At 42.6% G+C, this 25,636-nt stretch overlaps 2 protein-coding genes across 2 annotated transcripts; one reads left to right on the top strand and one right to left on the bottom strand.

The window, feature by feature from the left end:
- Nucleotides 1–194: 194 nt before the first annotated feature.
- On the bottom strand, nt 195–9,815 carry crlf1b (cytokine receptor-like factor 1b). The gene is made up of 8 exons (XM_076278339.1): nt 9,652–9,815; nt 7,175–7,453; nt 6,886–7,015; nt 6,199–6,365; nt 4,782–4,939; nt 3,834–4,002; nt 2,054–2,235; nt 195–805 (listed from the first exon to the last, which is right to left on the bottom strand). The coding sequence occupies exons 1-8, from the start codon at nt 9,707–9,709 to the stop codon at nt 782–784; spliced, it is 1,167 nt and encodes a 388-aa protein (XP_076134454.1). The 5' UTR covers nt 9,710–9,815; the 3' UTR covers nt 195–781.
- A 4,197-nt stretch (nt 9,816–14,012) lies between these two features.
- tmem59l (transmembrane protein 59-like) lies at nt 14,013–25,636 on the top strand. Its single transcript, XM_076277235.1, has 8 exons — nt 14,013–14,262; nt 15,916–16,021; nt 16,482–16,576; nt 17,233–17,385; nt 21,944–22,052; nt 22,521–22,635; nt 23,635–23,752; nt 24,158–25,636. Exons 1-8 carry the CDS (start codon nt 14,098–14,100, stop codon nt 24,314–24,316), a joined length of 1,020 nt encoding a protein of 339 aa, XP_076133350.1. The 5' UTR covers nt 14,013–14,097; the 3' UTR covers nt 24,317–25,636.

The following is a 25,636-nucleotide window of genomic DNA, read 5'->3' as shown; positions in this document are numbered from 1 at the left end:
TTAATAAGAAAACTATGGATTTCACTTCACTCCCATTTACATCATCATATACATATGCATGTTAATGAAACAGGTAAATACTGCGGCTTTAATATATTTTGGTCCAGGTCCTCTTTATATACAAACATTTCAAATGAACTGCAAAAGTAGGCAAAAGGGAGTAAAATATATGAGATAATGTACTATATTTAAAAATGGTCCCATATCACTGAACAAGCAATATATAGCAATGGACTAAATTATTTCAAGAGCAGAATTTGAATGACCAATTACATTGTAACAACAGGAACATTATAGCAGCATCAGGTCAGCATGGTGGTTTCCTTTTGTAGGTGTTGCATATAGGCTACATATACACTGATGATTGGGTGCATTATATCTCCACAGATCTTCCTTGTAGCCTTAAAGCAAAATTGCAATCCTTTGCATTTGAGAATGAGTAAACCATGTCTGAAAAAAGGGAAGCTCCTGAAAACCAATATGCCCGTCTGTCTGTCCAATGTTACTGGACTTCATCTCCATTGTCCAGGCTTTAGAAATCTCTCCATTGGACAGTGCAGCAGCAGCGTGAGCCCAAGCCTCTCTGTTCAGGAGGCCGCCTGTGCGAATGTGTGGTCCTCGGCTCCACTCTCGTTCTGAAGTTCCGCCCCGTCTGCTGAGGGAGCACCATCTGAGCACATATTTCACCGTGTCACACTCTCCTGCATCTGAGTCTCTTCCTGCATCTTTCATACCCTGTGAGTCCTTCAGCTCTCTGTGGTGTGTGTGTCTGCGCTGTGCACTATGATTTATCACCTTGCAGAATCTGGAATAAGGAGAGGGCAAAGATGCAAACATTGTACAGTAATACTGTTCCAGGAAGCATCCGTCATAGCCTGAGAGTGATGCCAATACACCTCAGACTGAAATGGTGTGTCTTTGTGAAGGTAAACTACTTGGGTTCTGATTCAATAGAAGAAAACTTCAATCACACATTGTTTTGTTATTAAAGGTATTCTTTGCTCTGGTGAATAATCATAATCTTAAAAAAATTAAATAATAATTTACATCTCATCTTCAAAGGTATCTTATCCTGAGATAATTCAAAACTAATGTTAGTGTCATGTAAACCAACAGGAAGTGGATAGGTGATTGTATTAAAAATTAACCTGTGTGTGTGTCCATTTGACACATTATTCTTCATGTTTAAATAATGAGCTCACGGCTACAAGGCCAGTCTTATTTAACTGTTTTCAGCAATTCTACAGTTTCCTCAATAAGCGACAAGGTCGTTCTCAAAGTTCCCCGTTTTCCTCTGAGTCAGCATCACGATTGTGAGATTTGCCTCAGAGAAGAAACTACAGTAAGTAGGTTAGTGACCAGGACAGAGTCCACCGGGCTGAACAGGGCCTCACCAGAGCCTGGCTCACATCATTGGCTCTGAGTTACGATGGGAAGAAATGCTTCGCCCTCTCCCTATAAACAAGCCTCCAGAGGAACTCATTACGTCTTGTCATTAATTATGTTTTATATGCTTCCCCCACTTGAGCTTTGTTGTGGCGATAAAGCAAACGAGTACATTTTTGGCCATTTAAAAAATGCAATAGAATATATGCAATGCAAAATCATGTGTTTGATGTTTGGCAGTTGGAACACTGATGGATGTATTTCTCTTGCTTCTTGGGTTTACTGAAGACTAGCATTTCTTCATAAATGGTAGGTACCTTTATAAAGTGCTTTTTCAGGGGCTGTAAGCCAGCATATAGTAACAGCACTTACATTTATCACAATTAGAAGCCACAGACATCCCAGTCTCATCAATTTCAATGATCTTCACATGAAAATGAAATGCTTAATGTAGACCCTATATCAAGACAATATACAGCTAAACAAAGATATGAAGAAGATTTTTCATGGAATCCAGTCTGTATGTGTGTGTGTAACTCTAACTGTATATTTCCATGCCCAGACATGCTCCCTCAAACAAGAAAAGATTCAGAATGGCCCTTACCTCATTCCCCTAATCCAAACAAAACAACAAACATAAACAGGAAATGAAATCTCGCTCACCGACCTGGTTGCGCGTCTTGTGGGACTTCTGCAGCCAGGCGCGCCACTGGTCGTAGAGTTTGATGCTGACGCTGCCGCAGCCTGACGCGTGTTTGCGCACCCAGCCCAGGAACTGCTTCAGCTCCCGACGCAGCGCCGCCGTCTGTGACCCCGACTTCGCTTCGCACGACCCCGTCTGCAGGCGCTCTGTAGAAAACACAGGCACACAGCATAATGAGAAGGCAGTGGCTGTGAAATAGCATTCACTTTTCAGCTTGTTAAAGGGAGACAAACAGGCATCTCATCATCTGTTTTCCTGTGCTGTGTCATTACTGACTGAATATCTGACTAACTTTATGCCCACCATGATTATCGTTAAACCACTTGATGAATCCTCACAACAGGTTGTTTTTTGTTTGTTTGTTTGTTTGTTTTTCCTGGCCATAAATTCACTGTTTTGTTCTCTGTTTGTGTTTGCTTGTTGTTTAATTGGCACCCCCATCCAGCTCTGAGGTTTGTGGTGGCAACGGGACAGACAGAGGATAGAGGGCAAGTCCACAATGACAGTCATCTAATGAGGAGAGAGAGAGAGAAAGAAAAAGGAATAAAAGAGAAAGACAACAACAAAGACTGTGGAGAAAGACTAAACTGTGGTCTGGCATAAAGAAGTCAGTATAGAGGAACTGACAGGGAGACCACAGAGGTCTGAGGCTAGGTCTGGCTTTAGACCGCTGGGCAACTTTCAAACCCATGAGTGGCCATATTCCATCTCGTTACCGAAATGGAGTAAATATAGATTCAAGAAAGAGAGAGGAGAAATAGTATCTGAGAACAAATACCAACCTTTCCAGCTGCATTACAAGGAACTGCAGCCTCTCTCTCTCTCTCTCTCTCAAACCTGTTTCTATTCAAAATGAATGGAGTAGGGGTCTGATTATGAGTTTGATTGACTCAGCAGATTAAAGATTATCGATCGTTTGAAGCACACTATCTTTAAAGACGTATCAATCTGTCCCCCCTAACGGTCTGTGTATCTGCTAGTGGTCTTCGCTTAGCTGTACTAATGAAAGATTCCTATCATCCTCGTGTTTGATCTTCTCTTTTGTTGTTCTCTGGGGGATTGCATACGGTTTAAATCTTAGGTTTATCTTGGGAACAGTCAATCCTGAGGAAATCAACAACATTTGTAGCTGGTTATGAAGACATGACCATTTGTAGCGCAGCCAGGTCAACGTCAAACCCTTTTAGCTTCTGTAAAATGCTGAAGTCACGGCCAGCAAGCAATACGTAAAATATCCAAAGGGTAAGGAGAGTTCAGGAGTGCCATAAAGCACAAGCTGTTGTAAGCCTACTACACGGCTCTAGAAATACACTTACTATACGGCTCTATACACCGTACACTATAGTAATATGCTTACTATACGGCTCTGAGTAACTATTATATTATGCTATTATGTCTGTTTTAGATTCTGTCAAGCTTGGGTGAGTTACCCTGTTATTTGAAAGTTAGGCTACACCTAAGATTCACAGAGTTTTGAAAAAGAGATAGGCCATGCAGTAGTAGTAATGGCAGTTCATGGTTCTAGGAAGTCCTCTTGTAAGGTTCTCTTTCTGGGCTCTTTTAGTGTTTTGAAAAAATCTAAGATATGCATTTTTCTGTGCCACCACAGTGAAAACAGGTATGGTCTATCCTTCGAAATATGACACTTTCCTCTTAGCATCAATGCATACCTTTGCAGGCTTTCACTAAGTTGTTTAGATTAGCCATGATGTTGGTAATGTAAGCATGCCCATTAGCTGCATACCACTCTGAGGGGTCGAGGCTGCCATTGGCGGACTCCAATCACTCCAAATTCCTGGCTTTCTTGAGCCATAGATTCCCACGGGGTTGCACCTAACCTGGACAAAATACACTGTTCCAGGTCTGAGGCCAGCTAGCCGGCAGGATGTCTGGTTTCCCACATTCTCAACCACCTGGAAGGAAATGAGAACCACACAGTCAGTGACGCCACAGCCGCTGACTCTGGGTTAGCATGTGTCATACCCACACTTGATGAAGAGTGTCATTTTAACTGTGCAAGCAGTAATTCAGAGTATATCAAATGGGATATGGTTAACAAATCCCATCCTCAATCCAAACACATAAAGTAACCTATCCCTTGTGTTCAGTGCAGAAGACAAACCTTTTCAGTAGGTTTTTCATACAAATGAATACAAAATGGAAGGCTAGATGCACGTAAATCCTGTTATGTTACAGACTCATGACATACTGTAGATACAAAAAAACAACCGTATTAGGCATATTATTTCTCACATAGTTAGTGTGTTTATTTTGTAATTTATTTTACTGTATGGCATAGAGGCATCTAAAATGTTTCCCTTTTCATATTTCTAGAGCCAAACATACATTTGTTTCTGTCACCTAAGAGAAATGGCCTGTTAACGTCGCCATTGGTCATTAATGTAGAGGCCTTATTAAACACAAAGCTTAATAGCAGGCTTGGCTGTTAACACAACGTTCTTGTAAAAAATCATCTCAATGTCAGGGGAAAGGGTTGTAGCATGACATTCAATCTGAATATTTAAATTTGCCACGTACACACACACACACACACACACGCACACATGCACGCACGCGCACACACACACACACACACACACACACACACACACACACACACACACACACACACACACAGAGCCACATCAATCCATACACATGTAGGCACACAGACACACACACACACACACACCTTCCAGTCGGCGCTGTTTTCGAGCCTGTAGCGGATTTGGTACTTGGCCCGGAACAGAAAGTCTCGGAGGGCTGGGGGGCTCCTCCAGCGCACAGTCAGCTGGTCCCCAAGGATCCCCACACGATTGACTTGCACATCAGGTGGAGGGTCTGTCGTCACTAAAATGTAACCATTACAGAGTTGTTATCACACACAACCATATAAATCTGAAATGCCATTTGAAGAAAACAACACTGCACCAAGTCTCTGCTACATATGCTATATACAGCATATACTGCATCTCTCTCTCTCTCTCTCTCTCTCTCTCTCTTTCTCTATGATATATAATGTACATTGGTACATTGTGGAGCAATATCTTTCACATCAACATAAATAACACCAACTCTGAAAGTCACTTAAAGGAAAAAAAGTGTAAAAGTCAGAGAGGTAAAGAGAACATAATCCTTTGGACTTTGCTTCATCTTAAATTTTACTGGCATATAGGTCAAAAAGCATCTGCGTGCTTGCAATGGTTTCATATGTCATATAAAATAAACTATTCATCAAACTCAAAAGCAACTTGAAGCTTGTGGGAGAATCAGAAGGGATGTCACTGGAGATGCCTCCTTACACAACCTTATCAGGGTACAGGCAATCTGTTTCCAAAGCAAACAGTGAATTATTTATTCATTCCATCCACAGAGAGAGACTGACAAGTAATGTCTCTTTGAGGGGGGCTCTAACATCAAGGTGTTTCTTTCTATCTTCACTTATATTCTGTGTATGTACCTCCTCATCGATTTCTGCCTGTTTTTTTCCCCACCCCGTTTTACAGAATCCGATTGCTTTAATTTCCCTCTCTTTGGAATGTATTCAGGTCATTTTTTTTCAAAACCACAATCCCCAACACTGTGGTGTATGCAGAAGTTGCTTTTGGAAGTATGTATTTGAGCCTCCACAAGTCAGTTTTGCAAGTGGGTATGTGTTCCGTTAAATCACATTCCCAATCATGTAACTCATTATTGATTGATTGTGCATTGACATCCATGACTGATCTTAATTATGTTTGCCTCAAGGGAAGGATGATAATTAAGTGGACAATAAATAGTTAGTGCTAGTTTTCCAATTGTGTTAGCCATCCAAAACTAATAAAAAACAGCATTTAAACTTTGACTTTGACTTTGAAGTCTTTCTCACACACACACACACACACACACACACACACACACACACACACACACACACACACACCAATATATGAAACAACTTTACACACCTTAACTTATGAAAGTGCCTTGAACATAAACCTAATGTTCCCAGTACTATGTCTATTCTCCATTCAAACACAATAAAATGTGAGGTCAGAAGTGTCATGCCTTTTATCCTCAGAGTATGCTGGGAACTCCGGTGTAAAGCACGCAGAGCGGAAGCAACTTACCCACATCTATGATGTCCAGCGTCACCACGCGCGAGGAGGCCGAGCCCAGCTGGTTGGTGGCCTCCACCCAGATCTCATACGGGGTAAAGACGGCCAGACCGCTGGGTATGTAGCAGGTATTTACGCCTCTGTTGTGGTCTGTACACACTGTCTCCTGACCGAACCACCTGCAACACACATCAATGCAGAGAGCCTTTGTCCTCAACTAAATTCAACTCACATTCCTTGCTGTTGTGGTGAACTATTATCGTAATGCCAGCAGGTTATAAGACATAATGTACAAATGGAATGCACTCTGTGGGAACAAACTTACTAAATGAAAAAGAAGTGGCTCAACGTTTAGTAATTTTAAGTTATGGGGAGAACCATTTACTGTCACACACGATTTAGTTTTACATTCAAGAAGGAGACCTGGACGCCAACGCAAATGCCAGCTACAAGTCTCATCAAAATACCCAACATTATAAGGGACAATAAAACCTTTTGTTCTACATACAGCATTTTGGCAAAATGTTTAATAGCATACAAAAAACCATGCAAAGTACAACAGTGAAATGATGCTTTTTTTGCTAAACAAGACCTTGAAACAGATGTTGAATATTTGTGTATATTTGTATGCATGTGTACACAATCATGGGTTTGTTTGTGTGTGTGTGTGTGTGTGTGTGTGTGTGTTACCAGGGTTACCTCAGCTTATACTTGAGTGTGTATCTGGTCCTGATGAAGCCCTCTCCAGGCCCCCCTGGGCTCCATCTGCAGGTCAGGTCCTTGGTGTTGTGGGACCAGCAGGTCAGGTTCACAGGTCTCTGAGGTGGCACTGGCAAGGACAGACGAAACACACTTTACAGTATCCTCCTTTACACACACGCTGATGAATGTGAGCCTTTGCTACCTCAAAAACCAACAAACAAACAAACAACACCACTGAGGGGTCAGGATGTCTGCAAACAAAGCCCTCTGGGTCATAATTACTTACTGCCTACATAGAGGCAGGAGCCGCCCAGGACCTCCCCCTTGCGTCCGTGGCACACCAGGTTGTCTCCGGACTGCTGCCGGGAGCCGTTGAGGTTGTGCAGGGTCACGGACAGGGCCCCGGGGCCCTGGACGTGGTACACACTGCTGGGGAGGCGGTTCCCGTTGAAGGTCCAGTAGAGGAACCCGGCGTGGAGCTGCAGCCCGGGGCTCAGGGTGCAGGTGGCGGTCAGACTGGAGCCCACCAGCAGTACAGGGTCCTGGGGCGACACCACCGCCGAGCCTGAGGAGGGGAGAGGGTCAGTACAGAGAGCATGGCAAAGACGAAATCTTCTGTGTGAAATCAATGGTTCTGCCTATAGGGAACATCTGTGGGAAACCACTGGTAGCATGTTTTAGTCTAATGTGGTGCCATGGAAGGGTGAGTTATGTGAAAACTGTTTTTAGGAAAATGCCCCCCTACCCCAGAGCAGTAAGCATGTCAAAAATGGGAAGGAAATAAAAAATAAAAAAATGACCCCCTTTTTATTTTATTTCGCTGCAAAAGACCAGTGAACCCCCACGATTACCGCACGCTGCTGCAAGAGAACAGCAACTCAGCTGGAGCCCACCGAAAGCTGGCCGCATTGCACAAGCATTGATATACAGATGGATTTTATCCGCCAAAACATTCCTCACCCCACTTAGCTGACAAAGCCTCCGCAGAAATGTACTGCTGCTTATTGGGCTGCAATGGTGTCAATATGTTTCATGAAGTGCCCCATAAAAGCCATTTTGGAAGTCTTTTGTGGCACAGAAGTCCTTCAAATGACAGAATAAATAGAGACATGAGATCTTTTCCATAATATAAATGTTCCAAAATTGTATAGATTTTTAAGTTTGAAAAAACCTGTCAGCAATAATAAAAAAAAGTCTTGATGCAGAGTCCTTCAATCTAGTCTAAAAATGTGATAGATTTGTTGATCACAAGACCTAAAGCAATGGTAGACAGTGTGATTGTGTGTGTGTGTGTGTGTGTGTGTGTGTGTGTGTGTGTGTGTGTGTGTGTGCATGCGATATGATGTAGAGTTCAGTAGAGTCTGCTGGCTCTGCTAACCAGGTTCTTTTCCATATTCCATAATAAAATACTAACTCAAATTCAGGTCATAGAAGAACGCTAATTTTGGCGGGGTGAGAAACCCCAGCAAAGTGTGTTCTATTTTTTTTTCAGGAAAAAAAGTCATAAAAGTGCCACTAGATTTATGGCATTGATGTCACTCCGAAGGAATGTTTTGTCCAGATGAGACAGTCATATGCAAACTGTAGAACACACCTAAAACACAGATGGATTGCATGGACTTATCATGCTTTTATTGTGCCTTCAGAGCATCAAAACTACATCCTGTATATTTAGCACTCAGTATTAACCACTGGTCACAAAAACCTTAGGATGCCCCTTGTGCAAGCGTTTGGAGAGCCCCTTGTTAATGGCTGGATTTATGAGTGCAGGCCGGACTTGTCCAGAGAAGGAACCTGGAGAGGTCGTCTCAGGTAGTTTGTCAAACCCCTGAATGTTTCGCCATCCCAGCTCGCCCACTCATTTGTGTCTGAAATATGATGGATGTTCATGAGAAGTGTTACCAAAAGAGAACTAATCTGCTACAACTCCACTCCTTTGGGGAGATCCAAAGGTTAACGTGTGAAGTTTATTATGCCGGCTGTTGGTGGGGATCAGAAAAGCTTTCTAACATATGTGCCAACGTGCCCTTTCCAGTCTGACAGGACCAGACAAAAAGCCGTCCAGACAGATATACAGTAATTTACGAAGTGGTATTTAAAATATTTAACCATTTTAGAACGCTGTATAACATGTATCACGACCAGAAGTCAGTCTCTTAGGATCTTACTACCACCTCAACCTAACAATCTGTTCACCAATCCCCAGAAAGATGAAGAGACAGAAGGTTTTGTGCTTTCTGTAACCTTATGAATCAATCTATGAAAAATATAAAACATTATACAACGCTAGTTTTTCGAAAAGGAATTACAGTCCACACATTATATTTCAATGAGGATGATTATCTGCTCATTAAATATGTGATAAATTACAAATAAAAGATCAGTGTTAATAAATGGGTTATAAAAGTCAAGATTAAAATGTGAGGTTAAAAAAATGATAAAGCAACCTTGATCTCGCATATCACTCTGACATCAAAAAAACATCTATAAAACTCTATCTTATAGGCTAATGCCTGAAACTCATACGAGAAAAGGACTCCCACTTCAGAAAACCTGCATGAAGAGATATTTGGTCAGCTGTGTCTCCTCCAAACTTTTCGCACATTCCCAAGGCATCTTCTTACAGCTGAGAGGCACATTGGGCTTTTGTTGACAACTTTGAGAAACGTGTCCAACCCCTTCTCATCTGTCGAATGATAATCCGCGTATGCTGCAGACCACACGGCGAACAACCTGTCACTCAAACTGCAGTTTTGTACTTACATGCAGGCGAGGTGAATATTTGATGAAGAAGCAGCACGCGACACCAAAACGAAATCATATTTCTCGTGGGATATTCTTTGATAAACACGCCGGTCCGAAAAAGTTAAGGTACGGTTACAAAATCCATTCCAGTGGTTCCATTTGCAAAGGCCCTGCCACGACCATAGAATGACTATACCAATGCAAATTAATGGATTAGCATCATCGCTCAAACAAACGTATAACAAAGATGAGAGATGAGCGAGTTACTGTTAGTCGAGTAAAGGTTTGCCTGGGCGCACGCCTGAAAAACTCAAGTATCCAGCGGAATACTTCTCAAGCCCCTCCCAAAATCTTCCTGCAGTCACAAGTCATTAGTACTTTATTGAGTTTCGTTGCTATGATTTTGGCTTGTTTGTTTGTGTGGTTCCTCTTGGGCGCTTTGATGTTTGGCCCAGTGCGTAGAACTCCTTAGTTTTGTCAGGCAATTAAAATCGAGCACGGGTGCGTGTCCACAGCATCATAATGTCCTCCTGGCGTCCAACGGGCATGTCCTATCATGGCAGATGTGCAATACCTAATCATGTTTTCACTTAAGAAACTAAATCATATGTAAATATTTGTGTATACCAGTTATCCAAAAACTGGTTACAAATTATGAACTTGAAATATCTTGACTCATATGTTCAAAAATAAAATAGGCCTATCAAATAATTCCTTCAATCAGTTAAGATATTGAAGATCAAAGGTAGGTCAAGGACAAGTGTCTACAAACGCATAATCTGTGATTATTTATTCATTCTAAGCTCTTGGTCATATTAACCTCATCTGAGAATCCATCACCCAAAGGGTTTTATAATCAAATACGCATGACTACATTTAAGTGTTCAGACAGTTCCTCTACACTTGGCATTTTAATCAAAAAGGCCATCTAACTGCAGTTCTCTGGAAATGGTTGGCCAAAGTGCCCCATCCCACATCAGTTAAATATTTTTGGGATGCACCACTTGTCTGGCAAGCAAATGTTGGACAAATCAAGTACAGAGTCGAATCTGGAGAAATCCTTTATTATGTGTCAGAGCTTTGGATGCAGTTCCACCAAAAAAATCAGCATTAGTATATGAGTCTTTTCACTTCTGCACCATATACCACCTAAACAATGAGAAGAGAAGAATTAGATGAGTATTGCTTTGCGTACAAGCTGACTGTACACATGACTGGAAGGACTAAGAATCCTTGTTGACACAGTTTGGTTTTACAGTTTTCCCTTTATATCCAAGCATCTGCAGCAGCATTCCCCAAACACCCAGTATTGAACTATTCTGCATTCTGACCTGGGATCAACATTTCCCAGCATCTTCCTAACCACAGTCATTTTGAACAGAATGTAGCTGAACTGACCTCAGACTGGTATGTGCAGGCGAGACATCCTAGCAAATGTGGCCATCGTCTATCCGATTCACAATATGGACACTTACTCCATTAGTTCAGCGCTGTCTCTCTTCCTGTATCGCACACCACTGTAACAAATCTGTGAGGTCTACCAGGGACTCTTCCTGCTCGTCTCAGTTGTCCTAAACAAACACACCATCATGCGTAAGTTCTGCTAAAAGCCTCAGACAGACTCTGAGAGAGGTTGAAAGTTGTCCCTGTTTTGACAGATAGTTAAACATTAGCACACCCATCTCCTTGAGGGAATATATTCCAGCACTTTGTCTCATCGAGTCTCACTCCTAATGGCATTCACAGCCCTTAATCCAACCAATGACATGTCCCGACAAAAGGCGTGTTTCCTCTTTCACAGAACGAAACATACAGACGAAGAAACGCCTGATCTGTGAGGGCTGGTTGTCACTATTGAACACTGTCTATGAGAACTGTTTAAAAGACCAGTGAGGCTTCAAGATGCAGGAGAACACATTTGGGATAATTCATAATTTGGGACTTCCACAAGAATACTTTTTGTTTATCATATAGGCTCCTATTTAGCAGTTAGTCTACTTCTTAAATCTCTGAAATATGAAGTGCCATAATAGAGAGCCACTAAAAAATGGTAAAGAGTATTTACAGTTTCCTGATTTAAAAGGGTCTCCAGCTTGGTTGGTTTACATTCGGCAACAAAATTCTACAAAAGCTTCCAGTGTAACAGCGGGCATCCTATTCCTGAGTCAGATGCTCTCACACATCCTCACCGGGTGCGTATTGAAACCACACAAAGGCTTAGAAGCCCCCAGAACATGAAAAAAAAAACATGCATGGTGAGCCTGGTGCTTGTAGCAGTAAGGAAATGTTATTAAAATATTAAGTTATCATTGAATTAAATAAGTATTATATGACATGAAGGCTAAAGCATTACTCTAAATATATTATATAATGTAAATATAACCTGTCAAGTGTAATATTCATTCATTTGACTGTGCCAATACATCTGCCATTCATTTTTGTTTTTCTCTGAAGGTTTTCTCAGCTGGCTTGTGGCTGGCTTGGAACAGCCAACAGAAAAATCATTTCTGATCTGGTAGGAACTGTTCTTGCAACTAATAGCAAAGAGACCCCCGACCACAGTCCTATAGGTAAACTGCTATAGAAACAATGCTGAACACCAAAGCCAAATAACATATCTGTAGCCTATTGTTTCTTTGGACAAAGGCAACGCCGTCTGTTTAATTAGTAGCTTACGTAAGGGTAAATGTAAATTAATCCCTGTGAAGCTAATTGACCTTCAGGCTGGCCCAAAACCATCTACCTATGTATTTCAATACAATAGTACAGTTTTGAGCTAAAGACTTGGTGTCATTTGATACATTTTCTATCTTTTTATTCACCTTATTGTCAAGGTTCATGTTATGGGTATTATGGAGCAGCATCACTCAAGATAGTTTATTTCTGTTTGAAAGGTATTGTAGAATTTTGCTGCAAAAATCCTCAGTTCCTCTTAATTCTTAAATCATTCATAGGTCTTGCTTTCCAACCTCCCTGAAGGTATTTTTCTCTATCTCTTCCACTCTAAAGCATATTACAGCAAAATTGCAGTTTCATTAACTTCTGCCTCTGTTTCTGTGTACTGTCTTAAATGTGTGAATCACACTGGGTGAACTCTTGGCGTCATCATCACCAGTAGGCTACAAATCTAGATATATCACTAACCATCATTTAAAACACACAGTAAAACAGAAAATGTACATGCATCCATCTCATAATTGTTTGTGTCTCTTTTTTTATGATCATTCATCACCATCATCATCATTACCGTCAGGCAAGCTGCATCAAGGAGATGGGTCTGTGTAAATAGATTGTTGTATAAAACCTATGCACTTTTGACTTTGTTGATGCAACTAAATAAATGTCCTTGCATTTCTGAGTCTATTTTTGTCACCCTTTAATGCCCCTCCATTGGCTTCACCATTTCTCCAGATGCTGTGAAGAGGAAATTCCCTTTACTAAATATCCTCATCAGGTAAACTCCTGGGGGCAGGAACTCTCACATGTATATTTTCTTAGGTTGATCCCACACAATATTCCACCTATTAGCATCTGGTGTTTTTGTGGGCTAAATAGCAGGATATGTCACCTTGGAAGTTGTGCCAAGGTAACATTTTAGGCAAATAAAAATCACCTAAAATGTACAGTGTGTTTGGAAAGTTTTCAGACACTTTCATGTTTTCCCCATTTTGTTATGTTTCAGACAATACCAAGGCTACACCACAGCAACAGGATTTGGAGTACTTTTCAATTTATTAAAAAAATAAAAGGCTGAATCATCCCATAACACAATTATTCAGACCATTCACTTTGTACTTGAGCCTTTAACAACAATCACAGCCTGAAGTCGTCTTTTGGAATAATTCCTCAAGCCTGGCACCCCTTTCATTTGGGCGTTTCGTTATTGTTTCTTGGCAGAAACGTTCCAGCTCAACCATGGGAACATCTATCAGATGTAGGCCTACTGTAAGATTGCCATCGAGAACTCACTTCTTGCAATGCCTTCCTATCCTATGCAAAATCAACCCGCTGGAAATACGGGTAGCCTGCTCATTTACATGAAGTACGCCCTGTGTGCTTAAAGGAATAAAATAAATGCGTAAACATGCGTAAAGAGTTAATCACAGCAACGATAAATTCTGCGATAAAGCTGCAGCTACTAACGTATCAGAAAGGGTGTATTCACCGTTTTCATCACTGCGCATCCGAGGCATTTTTTTGTAGTTCAAAATTGACACACACCTAGAGCAGCTGAGCCATCGCACCGCGCCGCAGCACCATGCACAACGCAGAGAAATAAAAGCAGCATGGCAAGGTGGCTGCGCCGTGTGCGTGATGATGTTAAGAGTGACGACACCACCGTCTCATAGCACAGATCACCGAGGCAGATAGAGATCGGATTGAAGCCACGACTGGTTGAGGCATCAAGGACCAGCCATAACGCCAGTGCTCACCGAGACTGTGCTTTCTAAACCGGGCGAAGAGATGCTTCAGTTCGGCGGCAGGGTGTGCGGTTTCTCCGCTCTCGTCTCATTGGTTTTGTTGGGGTCGGCGGCTGCATTTTCCGATTTGTTTGACAACCAACTAGGAGACATCAATTACTGCAAAAAGCAATGCCAGATAACCATCAAAAACAAAAGCCCCACAAAAGTAAGTAATCTGCGCAAACGCTTTAGAGCAGCATGGATAATCCATCGGGGACAGAATAAAACCAGCTGTAAAATCTCATGACATAATCGTGAATGTGAATTACAAACTCCTCGTTCATTGTAGAAGAAGGCGCAGTGTATCTGCAGACTGCTTGATCGGTCTCGAACAATTCAGGACGTACTGCATCCAAAATGTATATCAATAAGGTTTGCAAAATGCGTCAGGCCCGATGATACGCCCTATATGTCGCCCAGATTTAAATCACATTACAGGTTCTGAAATATGCATTCTCGGTTTTGCATAAACTTAAAGCTACTGTATCTCACTATTTCGTAACCTGCATGACAATCCTTAAATTCATCGATTTTATCCTTCTTCCTTTTGTCCCGGTACCTCCAACAGACAAAATCCACAACAAACCGAAAAAGAATGGTCGTGACGCATTGTATTTCTTATATTATGCATGCTGTAAAGGAGAATCGTTGTTTCAAAACAAGAAAACGTTGCTGACGTCAAGTGCCTACATCTTTTGACCCAATGTTGACTTTTGGCATTGTTTGAAGAAACATATTTTTCATTCTACAGAGGGGTTGATATTTTCAAGAGACATGGCCACTTGCCTCCCAGATCTCTCTTTTGTTGGATGACACTCTCCCAGCCCTTTCCCCATAGGAGCATTGATAATCCGTGTCTAACAGATATCACTGCCGTCTGCCCTTGTGTGTTTTGCAGTAGCCTATTGCATATTTTGACACATGCCGATTAAATGAGCCGGGCACACTGCAAGACGGTTCTAAAGACACTGTCTCCCTTTCATCTATGCATCCGTCTCAGGTGCGCCACGGAGGTATCCAGAGAATACCTTGCTGGTACTAAAAACGAGCGCTGCTTAGTTCAAAAGAACGCCTGTCTGGGGAAATTTAAATATACTGGATATTAACGGTCCCAGGAGAAAGTCGAGCACGCCTCAAGACAGATGCTCTGGGCGTATTTTATTCATGTGTTCACACATGCACTGCATTGTGCGTTCAGGCAAATGTCTCAGTATAAACGTTACAGGCCGCCGCAAGTAAGAGTCAACTCCTGCACTGATTTTACCTCACATCAGTCAAACTCTGTTGAACACATTCAATGTGTCGTCTATATGTGAAATTGGTCATGGGTCTACCGCGCACACTATTCCATTAATGTCAGAATCGGCGAGAGCCGAGGGGAAATTTCTTTATCCCCTGGTGTTTTTATTTTAGCCATATGTTGGCGCTGTTTTAGTGATGGATTCTCTGGTTGCAAGAATTATTGCGAAAATGTATGCTGTGAGGCCCTGTCGACATGGCGAGCTTTTAAGAGCTTTTAAGGATTTTAGGCCTCATTTGGCTTTTGCTGTTATTATAGGCCTAATGTAATTTTAGTGTATAGAAATATATAGTCCTATTTTGTAATTTGTGTGTGGATAGATAGAGACAAGGCACCGAAGACACAAAGGAAGGCCATTCCATCAGCTTAGTATCTGGTTATTTAGTTACAGCTTTGAAAATGTTTTTCATTACATTTTCTGGTAGATCCTTTTAATTCTAGTAAAAATCTAGTATTTTGTCTTTGTTGATGAAATCTGTCAGTCCAGGAACAAAAACCTGTTTTTTTCGCTTTCTGTAGGATTCCATCATGAATGCCTGTCATCGTGGGTGCCGCCTCTACTCGATATGCCAGTTTGTGAATGGAAACGCCGGCTTTAACACCAGCAAAGAGGAGTGCCAGGGAGGTGAGTTGGCCTTACGGTCAGGGTCACAGGGTCATGGAACCAAACAGGAGACCTTTATTCTTGATTTTTCCATTTACAGTAGGCTTGCCTCAGTTCTCTTGTGAGATGAGGCCTCAATCCAGACAAGGTGATAGTACAGAGGACTCTCATTACTGGCGTTGTTATGTTCTCTCACAAACAGCTGTAGAGATATCTTGTTTTGCAGGAGATATGGAGCGGTGAAGCAGGGGATGCACTGTTGAATACACTGTAATAGCAATCCATTCAGCACATGCTGCAGTGTTAGTAAGTCCTTGTGACTACAGTACTGCAATAGGGTGTTGGTGATTATAGGCTATATGTCTCTTTTTGTTCTGTATGTTGATGGGTAGAATTTGTTTGTGTGTAAATATGCTATAACTATCGTGTGTGTGTGTGTGTGTGTGTGTGTGTGTGTGTGTGTGTGTGTGTGTGTGAACAGCTTGTCAGGAGGCCTATAGCCGGCTGCTTGAACAGGAGGCGTGCAGCACAGGGTGTGTGAGCCAGCCCGCTGAACCTGAGATCAAGAGGAGGAAGGTGAAAAAGCCACCATTTCCACCTGTCCTCTAATACACTAATACGTGCAAGCAATGCAAACAGAAAGCCACCTGTCCACGTACACAAATGATGTCATGGAGACACACTCCCACACACACACACACACACACACACACACACACACACACACACACACACGCACACTCACACACGCACACACACACACACACACACACACACTCACACACACACACACACACCACACACACACACAGGCTACTCTCACACCTAAATAATTTATAGTCATACCATACACATTCCATTTCCATAAAGGCAGGTACTTTATTTTCATCTTTCAAATGAAGTCACTAAGTCTTGCAGTGAATCTACTTCAAAGCATCCTACATACTGAGTTCTCCCCAGCACAGATGTTTTTAGACCTATGATTGATTATTATTATTAGCCCACCTACCATTTGAATGTAATATGTGATAATTCTTCTTCTGTAATTATTGTTTTTGATCATGATGTTTGTCATGTTTTTTAAATGATGTATTTAAAATATATTTGTCTAAGAATGTTAGACAAATGAGTTTCTTTTGCCTTAGTTTAAATCAAGCAATCAGCTTGTTCAGGTGACTTATAAACCTGTTTGTAGCTTCTTTGTGCTAATTGTCCTGTGTCTCCTCCTGTAGCTGAAGGCCATGGCCCATCGACCTAAGCCTGTATCAGTGATGGATGCTGTATCCAGCTGGTGCAATGACATCATCAGCTCCGCCCAGAGCTTCATTTCCTCCACCTGGACTTTCTACCTGCAGGCTGATGATGGAAAGGTGGTGGTCTTCCAGGTGAGAGAGGGTCACTTCTACTTCTACTTATCTTAGTAACCATTCACCATGGATAGTTTCTCAGTGTAATAATAAGATGTTGGACTTGAACTTGAATTTGAAGTAATAGAATCCTTACAGAAGCTCCATAAATATAATTTAAATGGTTGATTTTCAGCACCTGTAATACTCTACATTCTGTGAATAATGTAATATAATTAAGTGCTATATTTAAAGCTTCACCAAGTGTACAGTTGTAATGATACTCAGTAAAATATTGTCCCGTAAACTACCACGTTTAAGAGGGCTTTGTGCTTTAGCTTAGAATAACTAAAAGGTTGTAAGTCATATGTCAGTAGCACATTATACTCAATTCCCCTTTAGATATTCTGGTGAGTTACACCCTTTTTTGAGGAAGGTGTATTTGGGTCTAGCAACATTCAGAAGGGCAAAAATGACAAAAACGCCACTATCACTATTTCTGGACACACGTTAATAAGCATACCTTGAATTTCCCCTTGAAGATCAATAAAGTATCTATCTATCTATCTCTATCATACCGTTAATGCTCAACAGAAGAGTTAATTATAGAATGTGATTTGTATAAATATATGAAGACATCATAGAAAGGAATTGGAATAGGAGGAAGTGATAAGACAGGAAAAAAAAGTTACGAGAAACCAGACTGTGAAATAAAACCGTTATCATTCTGTCGCTGTTTTCCACTTTTAGCCCTGGGGATGATGGATGTGCTCGTTTTATTGCTGTGACATGTAGCAGAGAGCAGGCAGAGAGGATGAGACGGGTGGGTACGGAGTGAGAGAGGGAGAGAAGGAAAGAGAGAGAGAGAGAGAGGACAGGCCCTGTGTTTAAAGCACCTCTGGCTCTCTGCCCATCCAGTGAAGGATTGACTCAGGGCACCCAGACAAAAGGAGACCTAGCCTACAACAACAGCTTTAAAAAAAACTTTTTTGAGTGACAGTCAGAAAACGAGCGAAGGGGAAAAAAGAGGACACTCAACCGCATTTATACAAATCCGACGCTGAGCGCTCGGAATTAGCACCTTCTGGAAATAGGAGCCAACGGGCCGGTGAGGATGACGGGAAGAGGCACGCCACGCCAGTGTGATTTCTCTCTGGCTAGTCTTGCGGCACAGTGGTGCGGAGTTCGGCGGTGAGGTGCATGCTGGGAGAGCAGCTTGCAAAGATTACAGGACAATTTTGCCGTTCCCACAATGCCGTTCAGGATCGACCTCGCCGTCACAGCAGGATGTAGGAGGGAAGCAGAAATAATGAGAATGCTCAGAAGGGTTTTATTTTTATTTATTTTTGTAGGAGTTAACATCAGAGCATACCATATGGAAGAGATTAATCATAGTGCTTGTGCTTAGCTAATTGTGGCCAAGCACCTCGGTGAAACTGGTGAAATTACTCTGGAATCCTCAGGATGTTGGCGATCATCAGCCTTGTGCAAACATCCTCACTTCTCATCACACAGGTCCTCTTCCTGAACCAACGCTTCACTACCAGTCCATTGTTGGTTCATGTGCAAAACCTATGTGCAATCGGAAACACCTCCCTTCTGGCTTCATAGGACTTCGACCTGTCTCAGCGCTCTGCTTTGAGGAAAGGAAACCAGTGATGTTCATCGGTGCTATACTGTGTGCTCATCTTTGTTTCCAAAGCTCAGAGCACTGAACGGACCCACACAGTTTCCTCTCCTCTCCTGAGAGCTCCCTAAAGATCTCGGTTGACATCCAGCAAAGCCATTGCAGCGATGTACCTCCTGATTAGTCATCATGCCGGGACTAGCCGAGGAGGCCTTGGAGGTAATCAGGCGGAATTAAGCAGCTTCCTCTGGTGGGCAGTCGAGGTAAACAGATCTGACCACCGCACTCCATCCTGATCAGGCCCAGCGAGTTGCTCGGAATCAAATTTGGCGTCTTGTTTAGACTCCCTCTGTCTTACATGGTCTGTGGAAATTAATGGAAGAGATAGTGCTTCAGATAGAGAGAGAAGAGAGAGAAAGAGAGGGAGAGAGAGAGAGAGAGAGAGAGTAGGAGCCCAAATAAGGAAAAAGTTTGTTTCTAATTAAATGAGGGCTTCTTGGCTTGCTTGCTCAGACTCCAAAGCCATCAGAACACCTGCGTCAGTGTTATGCAGTAATGTATGACAGATGCACGTCAACATCACTTCACTGACGGCAGCATTCCACCAGTTTGTGGCCAGTTACTATTAACTTCCTCAGATAGACCATTTTTCCCTTCCTTTTCTTGTCTGCCGGCATTACATCTGGAGTTAATGTTGTCAGACAATCTCATCAGTATAGGTACAAACCATTTGTGAAAGAGCCAGTGTTTTTCTCTCTCTCTCTCTGCTTTTGTGTGATCTTTTCTCAGATTAGCCCGGGGCCTGGTTATGTATATTTCATGGTTCACTGGCAGCGGCCATCACTGAGCATCATTTCCTCTCTTTTTAATTTTAAGAAAGGTAGAGATCTTTCACTGAGAGCCTTTATCCGCGGTTGCTGCCACCCAAGGATGTTCCACTTCCCTCCAGTCCAGCATAATCATCTTAAATGGTCTGCTGTGAAATCTGCTTTAATGCATAGAGGATCCGTTTGCCTCCCCTTATTTCCCTCAAGTCTCCCCTCTGTGTCAACCTTGGGAATAACCTGACTTTTCATCTAATTTCTCTGCAATTCCATTGGTAATGTCCCGTCCATGGTGCCGCGTCAAGACAGGGGAGCAACTGTTTGATCCTTCCCAATCCATTAAAGCACGGAGACGTCAGGGCGAATCAGTCGAGTCCTGCGATTGGCCCCCCTCTGCTCCTTGTGCGCAGAGCTGACGAACAGGGCCTCGTCCCTGATGAAGGTGCCCTTGCGGCTGCCTGCTCTGTTCTACCCTGCCCGGGCCTGAGCCTGCGGCAGAGTGGCGTGCTGTGGTGAGGGTGGGGGTGGGGTGGTGGTGGTGGTGATTTGGACGGCCGAGGGTTGCAGAAATCTGCTCTAATGAGTTCTCCAGGGGGAGCCAGTGAAAATACCCTGAGAAAATGCTGAGACACGCCGATGAAAAGCAGAACTGCTCTCTCCCTCTCTCTCTCTCTCTCTCCCTCTCTATCTCTCTCTCTCCCTCTCTCTCTCTGGTCTCAGTCTTGCCACAGCCGCACAAAGCCAGTGCTGGAGGATTCCTGGCGACCACCTTTGATGCTTAGATGCGGGTCGGCTTTGTCAGCCAGAACTCATGCTTTTGATGTTCTCAACCCTGTGTGACTGTGGACAAGCTTGTGACCCACTCACCTCCCCGAGTGATGGGGGGATGGAGGTGAACCTTCCAAAGACCCAAACTGGAACAGGCAGCAAGTGGCCTCAAGAGGGCAATGGGAGGAGTAGTGGAGGACTGGAGGGAACTGGTTTAGCCATGACACACGTGAAACCAGCTCTGCAAAATGTCAGACCCCTTCATTTGATTTTTCCCATCACTGTATTTATATAAATGGGATTCATTCCAGCAGAATGGTTCATTTGCTGTCTAGTCTAGTTTACTCACAGATCCCAACAACTGCAAGAGTGTTTGAAAGTGAGGGTATAAGAAGAACGTTTTTTTGCGTGGTTGTTGGGAATGTGATTACTGCACTCTGAGGTTATAATGTGCGAGAGCCAACTCCCTTTTCTCCTATATTTGAAAGATCAGCAGATTGTGTAATGAGAGTAGCATCTTAAATTCAGTTGGATGTCAGGACCAGGCTGTAGTAGGGATAATACACCTCAGTTTTCCTGCGACTGCATTGTCCTCCATATCCTTTGTTTAAATGTGATGATTTTCCTTGTCTGTGTGCATTGTGATATTGCGTTTGCCTTTTTTTCATGAGGGAAAATTTCCTGAATTCGTGCTATTTTCAGAGATGTAATTTCGTTGTTATGGTTTTATATACAGTGTACACTTAAGTTCTCCAAGTGTTAAGGGAAGATGCAACCACAGACTTTGGCAAGTGCATACAGTGGCTTTTGGGAAGAAAAGTGCAGTATAAAAAGGAGGTCCCTTTTTTATGCGCTTTCAGACTTGCTAAAGGTCATGAACCCGATCCGAAATTAGATAAATTCACAGTTGAATATTAGACGAGTTACTATTTAGTTTACAGTATTTAATTTGGCGGTGACATGACCTCCCATTATTCCCTTAGGCTTGTTTCAGTTTGTAACAGATTAGGTCTGCAGTGCAGTCATTTTTAATGGACACGCTTTTCAATGCTATACAAAGCTTCTCTAATTATGCACATCTTGATACAGTATGTACAGATTACTCTGAGAACTAAGAGTAATACTTTGATTTTCTTAGCTTGTTACAAAACAAAGTTCGCTAAGGGATGAATACTTGTTCTTCTCCCCATTCATCTCACTCTGTGGACTGCAGCATGTCTTTTTGCTGTGTGTTGTCACATTTTCCTCCTATGGATTGCTACCCCTGCTAAGAAAAACAGTTGTGTGGAGTAAACTGGCATTGTGCATTACTGAAGGTGACTAGAATGTGCCTTTAAGGATGGCCCATCCTCTGACTGTGGGTGTCCCTGCTCCACAGAGCCAGCCTGAGATTGAGTACTCCCTGCCCGAGCTCCAAGCCCCCCGCTCCAACGTGGCAGACAAGCCCTGGCCCTCCATCAACACCCACACCCAGCGGCCACACGCAGGTGAGAGCAGACAGAGAAAGAGATGTGAAACAGATGTGATAACGCCTTAACTGACAACATATTAAACGTCGATGGACACATATTCTCACCTACACATTCAAGTAACGCATTCAGTTCTCAACTAAAATGTTGCACATCCACTGGGGAAAAAAACACACACTCTGATCTGCTTCAAAGTGGTGGTAAATGCCACCTAAACAAACACATATTATACACATACACAGACTTACACAAACAGCCACACTCACACCTTCCATCGTGTGCTGTCTCTACACACACACACACACACACACACACACACACACACACACACATTGTAAACTACCATCAGCACAGTCACACTCTGTAAGTGTGTTGAGTGGAAGCCCACTCAGCGTGAGTAGCAGCTGTGTCTGGTGCAGCAGAGGAGCCAGAGAAAATCAATACGCTGCCAGTCACCGCCTGCATTTCCCCGCACTGCCGTTGCAGGTGCGAGGTCTCACGGGGAGAAGGGTGCGGCAAAGGCTGCGGCCAAGGGGAAGCACGCCGCCCCGCATGCCGAGGACCCTGCAGCGGAGCACGACTTCCTGGGCTGCATGTCCAGGTGAGGGGGCCGGGTGAAAGGGGACAGTGATGGTTTGTCGACACTTGTATGAGCTGGTATGCATCAGCCATTTTACACGTAGCAGAAGAGCCCATGCACCCAGCTGGGTACGAAGGATATTCACCCCCTGCTTGGCTATTTCATTATAACTTCCATATGCACCAGTCAGCTTACAGACAGTCTTTATTCACTTACATGCACTTAGTTCTAGCTTGTGCTTACAGTGCATTAATATCAAATAACCAGTGATAAATCTATGACTCAGAGTACTATCTTAAGCCCTGCCTTACATAATTTCTTAGTTCTGTATTAGGAAACTATTAAACATTTATAACATTGATTTTTACCATAGCGTTAAGGGCTGCCTGAGTACTGACGCAGCCTGTCCGACTTTAAGGGCAGGCTAGTAGTTTACTGATTCAGATCAGCACAGTTAGCTCAGATTTTAATGCTGTTTGTATGAGTTCTCCCTCTGTTTTAACAGATGCCATACATTCAGATCAGTCATTTAACAGATTTTTGATATTCCACTGATTCTCGAGACATAATTTTAAAGGTAAGATCTTAAAAATCTGTGCAGTTAAGAGCCATTGACAGTGGCAGTTAAGGTTACTTATGTGATGAAACCCCACTAGCCTCTGGCATACTGTACTGAACCTGGCAAGAGAATCTGCCACTTGAGGACTCCACCTTGGAGTGCCCCCTTGCGTGTTCTAAGGGTAGTGCTCTAAGCTGTCTACAGCACAAAGGAGCTTGCCCTGAAAAGAAATATAATAATAAAATAATAATAAAAAAGTTTTGTGTGTCAAGAATACAGATTAACAAGTATCATATTACATTCAAAAGTATCAATTGTACCCTTTTACTAGAAGACAACTTTTTTTAAACTGTCTTCAGTCAGTCCATCTATTTGTTCATTGATTTTAATTTATGTTGTTCATGCCCTTGTACTTTGCTCATGTTTGGTGGTCTGTGGTCTGGCCTTGTCCACTCTACCAGGCGCTCCGGTCTGCCCCGCTGGATCCTGGCCGCGTGTCTCTTCCTGTCGGTGATGGTCATGCTGTGGCTGAGCTGTGCCAGTCTCGTCACTGCTCCCGAGCAGCACATCAAGAACCAGGTATTTCCTACCATTTGCGCGCGCACACACACACACAGGAATCTAGGCACTTACATAAAGCACACACGGACTTGTTAACACGCACATACACACACACACACACACACAGGCACGCAACCACCCACACACATGACACAAAACACCCAGACTCTCTCTCTCTCTCTCTCTCACACACACACACACACTCACACACACACTCAGATACAGTATACAAACAACAGCTGTTTTGCATTATCACTTTCAATGAGCTGCCATAGCAGTGTGAAAGGAATGTTCTGCATCTCAGCTATGTTAGACATTTAGAAGTGTGACCTGTTTTAGTTCATCCTACTCATCTTAGTTAATACAGTGACTGCTCACTTCAGTTTTGTCATGTTCATTGTAAACAATCTCTGGATATTACAGCTCAGCATCAATGGAGACAAGGAGTTTCTGGATGATGTGCAGAAAGTCAATCCCTATCATCTTACACCTGTGATCGCTGTGGCCATCGGCCAACCAGACGAGAGCAAGGAGGCGGGGCCGCTGCCAGTCAAGGTTGACCTGAATAAGACATCTATTTAAAAAAAACCCTGGTGTGATTGGTCCTGTGGTGTCTCTGGTAACTATTTCTATTGCTCTCAGTTAGGGGGACAAGGGGGAATCAGTCCAGATTTTATAAAAACCAAACATGCATGGCACCACTTATTCACAACAATTATGTCTGTGTGCTAGTTCCTCTATAACATCTACGACACAAAAACAATGTGGGCCCTACATGCTTGTCCACATATGCAAATGTTTCCTTATGTAATGCAGACTTCTTTTTAATAATCTGAGTTTAAACAGACAGTGGGTGGTAAAATGTTCCTTAGAATAAGATGACTCGTCTGTGAACGAGAACCACAGAGTCACACAAATTTCCACACAGGGACCCAAATTTCTACTCTCATCAAAAGAATCGCATTACACATTACAAATTCCAAAGCTCCTTCAGCTGTGTCAGTTTTTATCACAGGAGTGTGTCCACCTTGCTCTCATGTATTGATCCGATGTTCTATGGGTAACATCACTGGTGCTTGTAGGCTAAGAACTGCTTTCATTGAACTTCTTTATGATCATCAAAATAAGAAACTAATCAGAAGTAAATGAGTATCTGTAAAGCTTGTTTCCACTCCTCCTTACACAGTGACCCCCCCACTCCCCGTACAGGGGTACAGTAACTTAAGGCTTCTGCTCAAAGATGCAAAGGATTTCTGTGTGGTCTTCCTAAGCACAGAGATGCAACACGAATGTAAATATTTCTAGTCTTTGCTAGCTCTTTGACACTTTAATTTAGAATGCTACTTGAGATAATTTTGAAAGCTAGTCATTTGTTTGTAATGCCCAAGTATAACTACGTAGATAAGGCAATAATACATATTCAGTAGTGTTTAAAGCAGGACGTTTATTTTCTAGGCAGACCACTAGCTCTGATGATTGTGACGTGGCGCCAGATATGGGATGGCACCATAAACCTTTCCATTGGGTTTTAGTGAGGGATGCTGTTTCACTGTTGCTTGTATTTCAAGAGATGGAAATACTGCAGTTTGTTATCATGCAGTCTAAATACAGAGTAACAAAGATATGTGAGGCCCATTTCAAATAACACTGTATGTATGTATGGATTTATTTATATGCATATTTATTCAGAAACTATAATCCTCTTTTCCTGGTTTTGTAGTTCCATTTCATCGCAATTGTAGATCGCTAATGCATCAGTTTGGCTTTAGTGTATATGATATGTGTGCCACAGGTGAATAACAGTATGTTTGCTGTGCAAGATATACTGTCCGCATCCAAGTATCTTAAGGACAGCTACAGCTCTCATGTGATAAAGACCTCAAAATGAAAGGTGTAACTTAA

Source organism: Alosa pseudoharengus, unplaced genomic scaffold (assembly GCF_046254945.1).
Source record: "Alosa pseudoharengus isolate Yale_2024_CS ecotype anadromous, Long Island Sound unplaced genomic scaffold, YU_APseudo_1.1 YU_APseudo_1.1_scf_11, whole genome shotgun sequence".
NCBI lineage: Eukaryota > Metazoa > Chordata > Actinopteri > Clupeiformes > Clupeidae > Alosa > Alosa pseudoharengus.
This window is presented reverse-complemented; position numbering and strand designations above follow the sequence as displayed.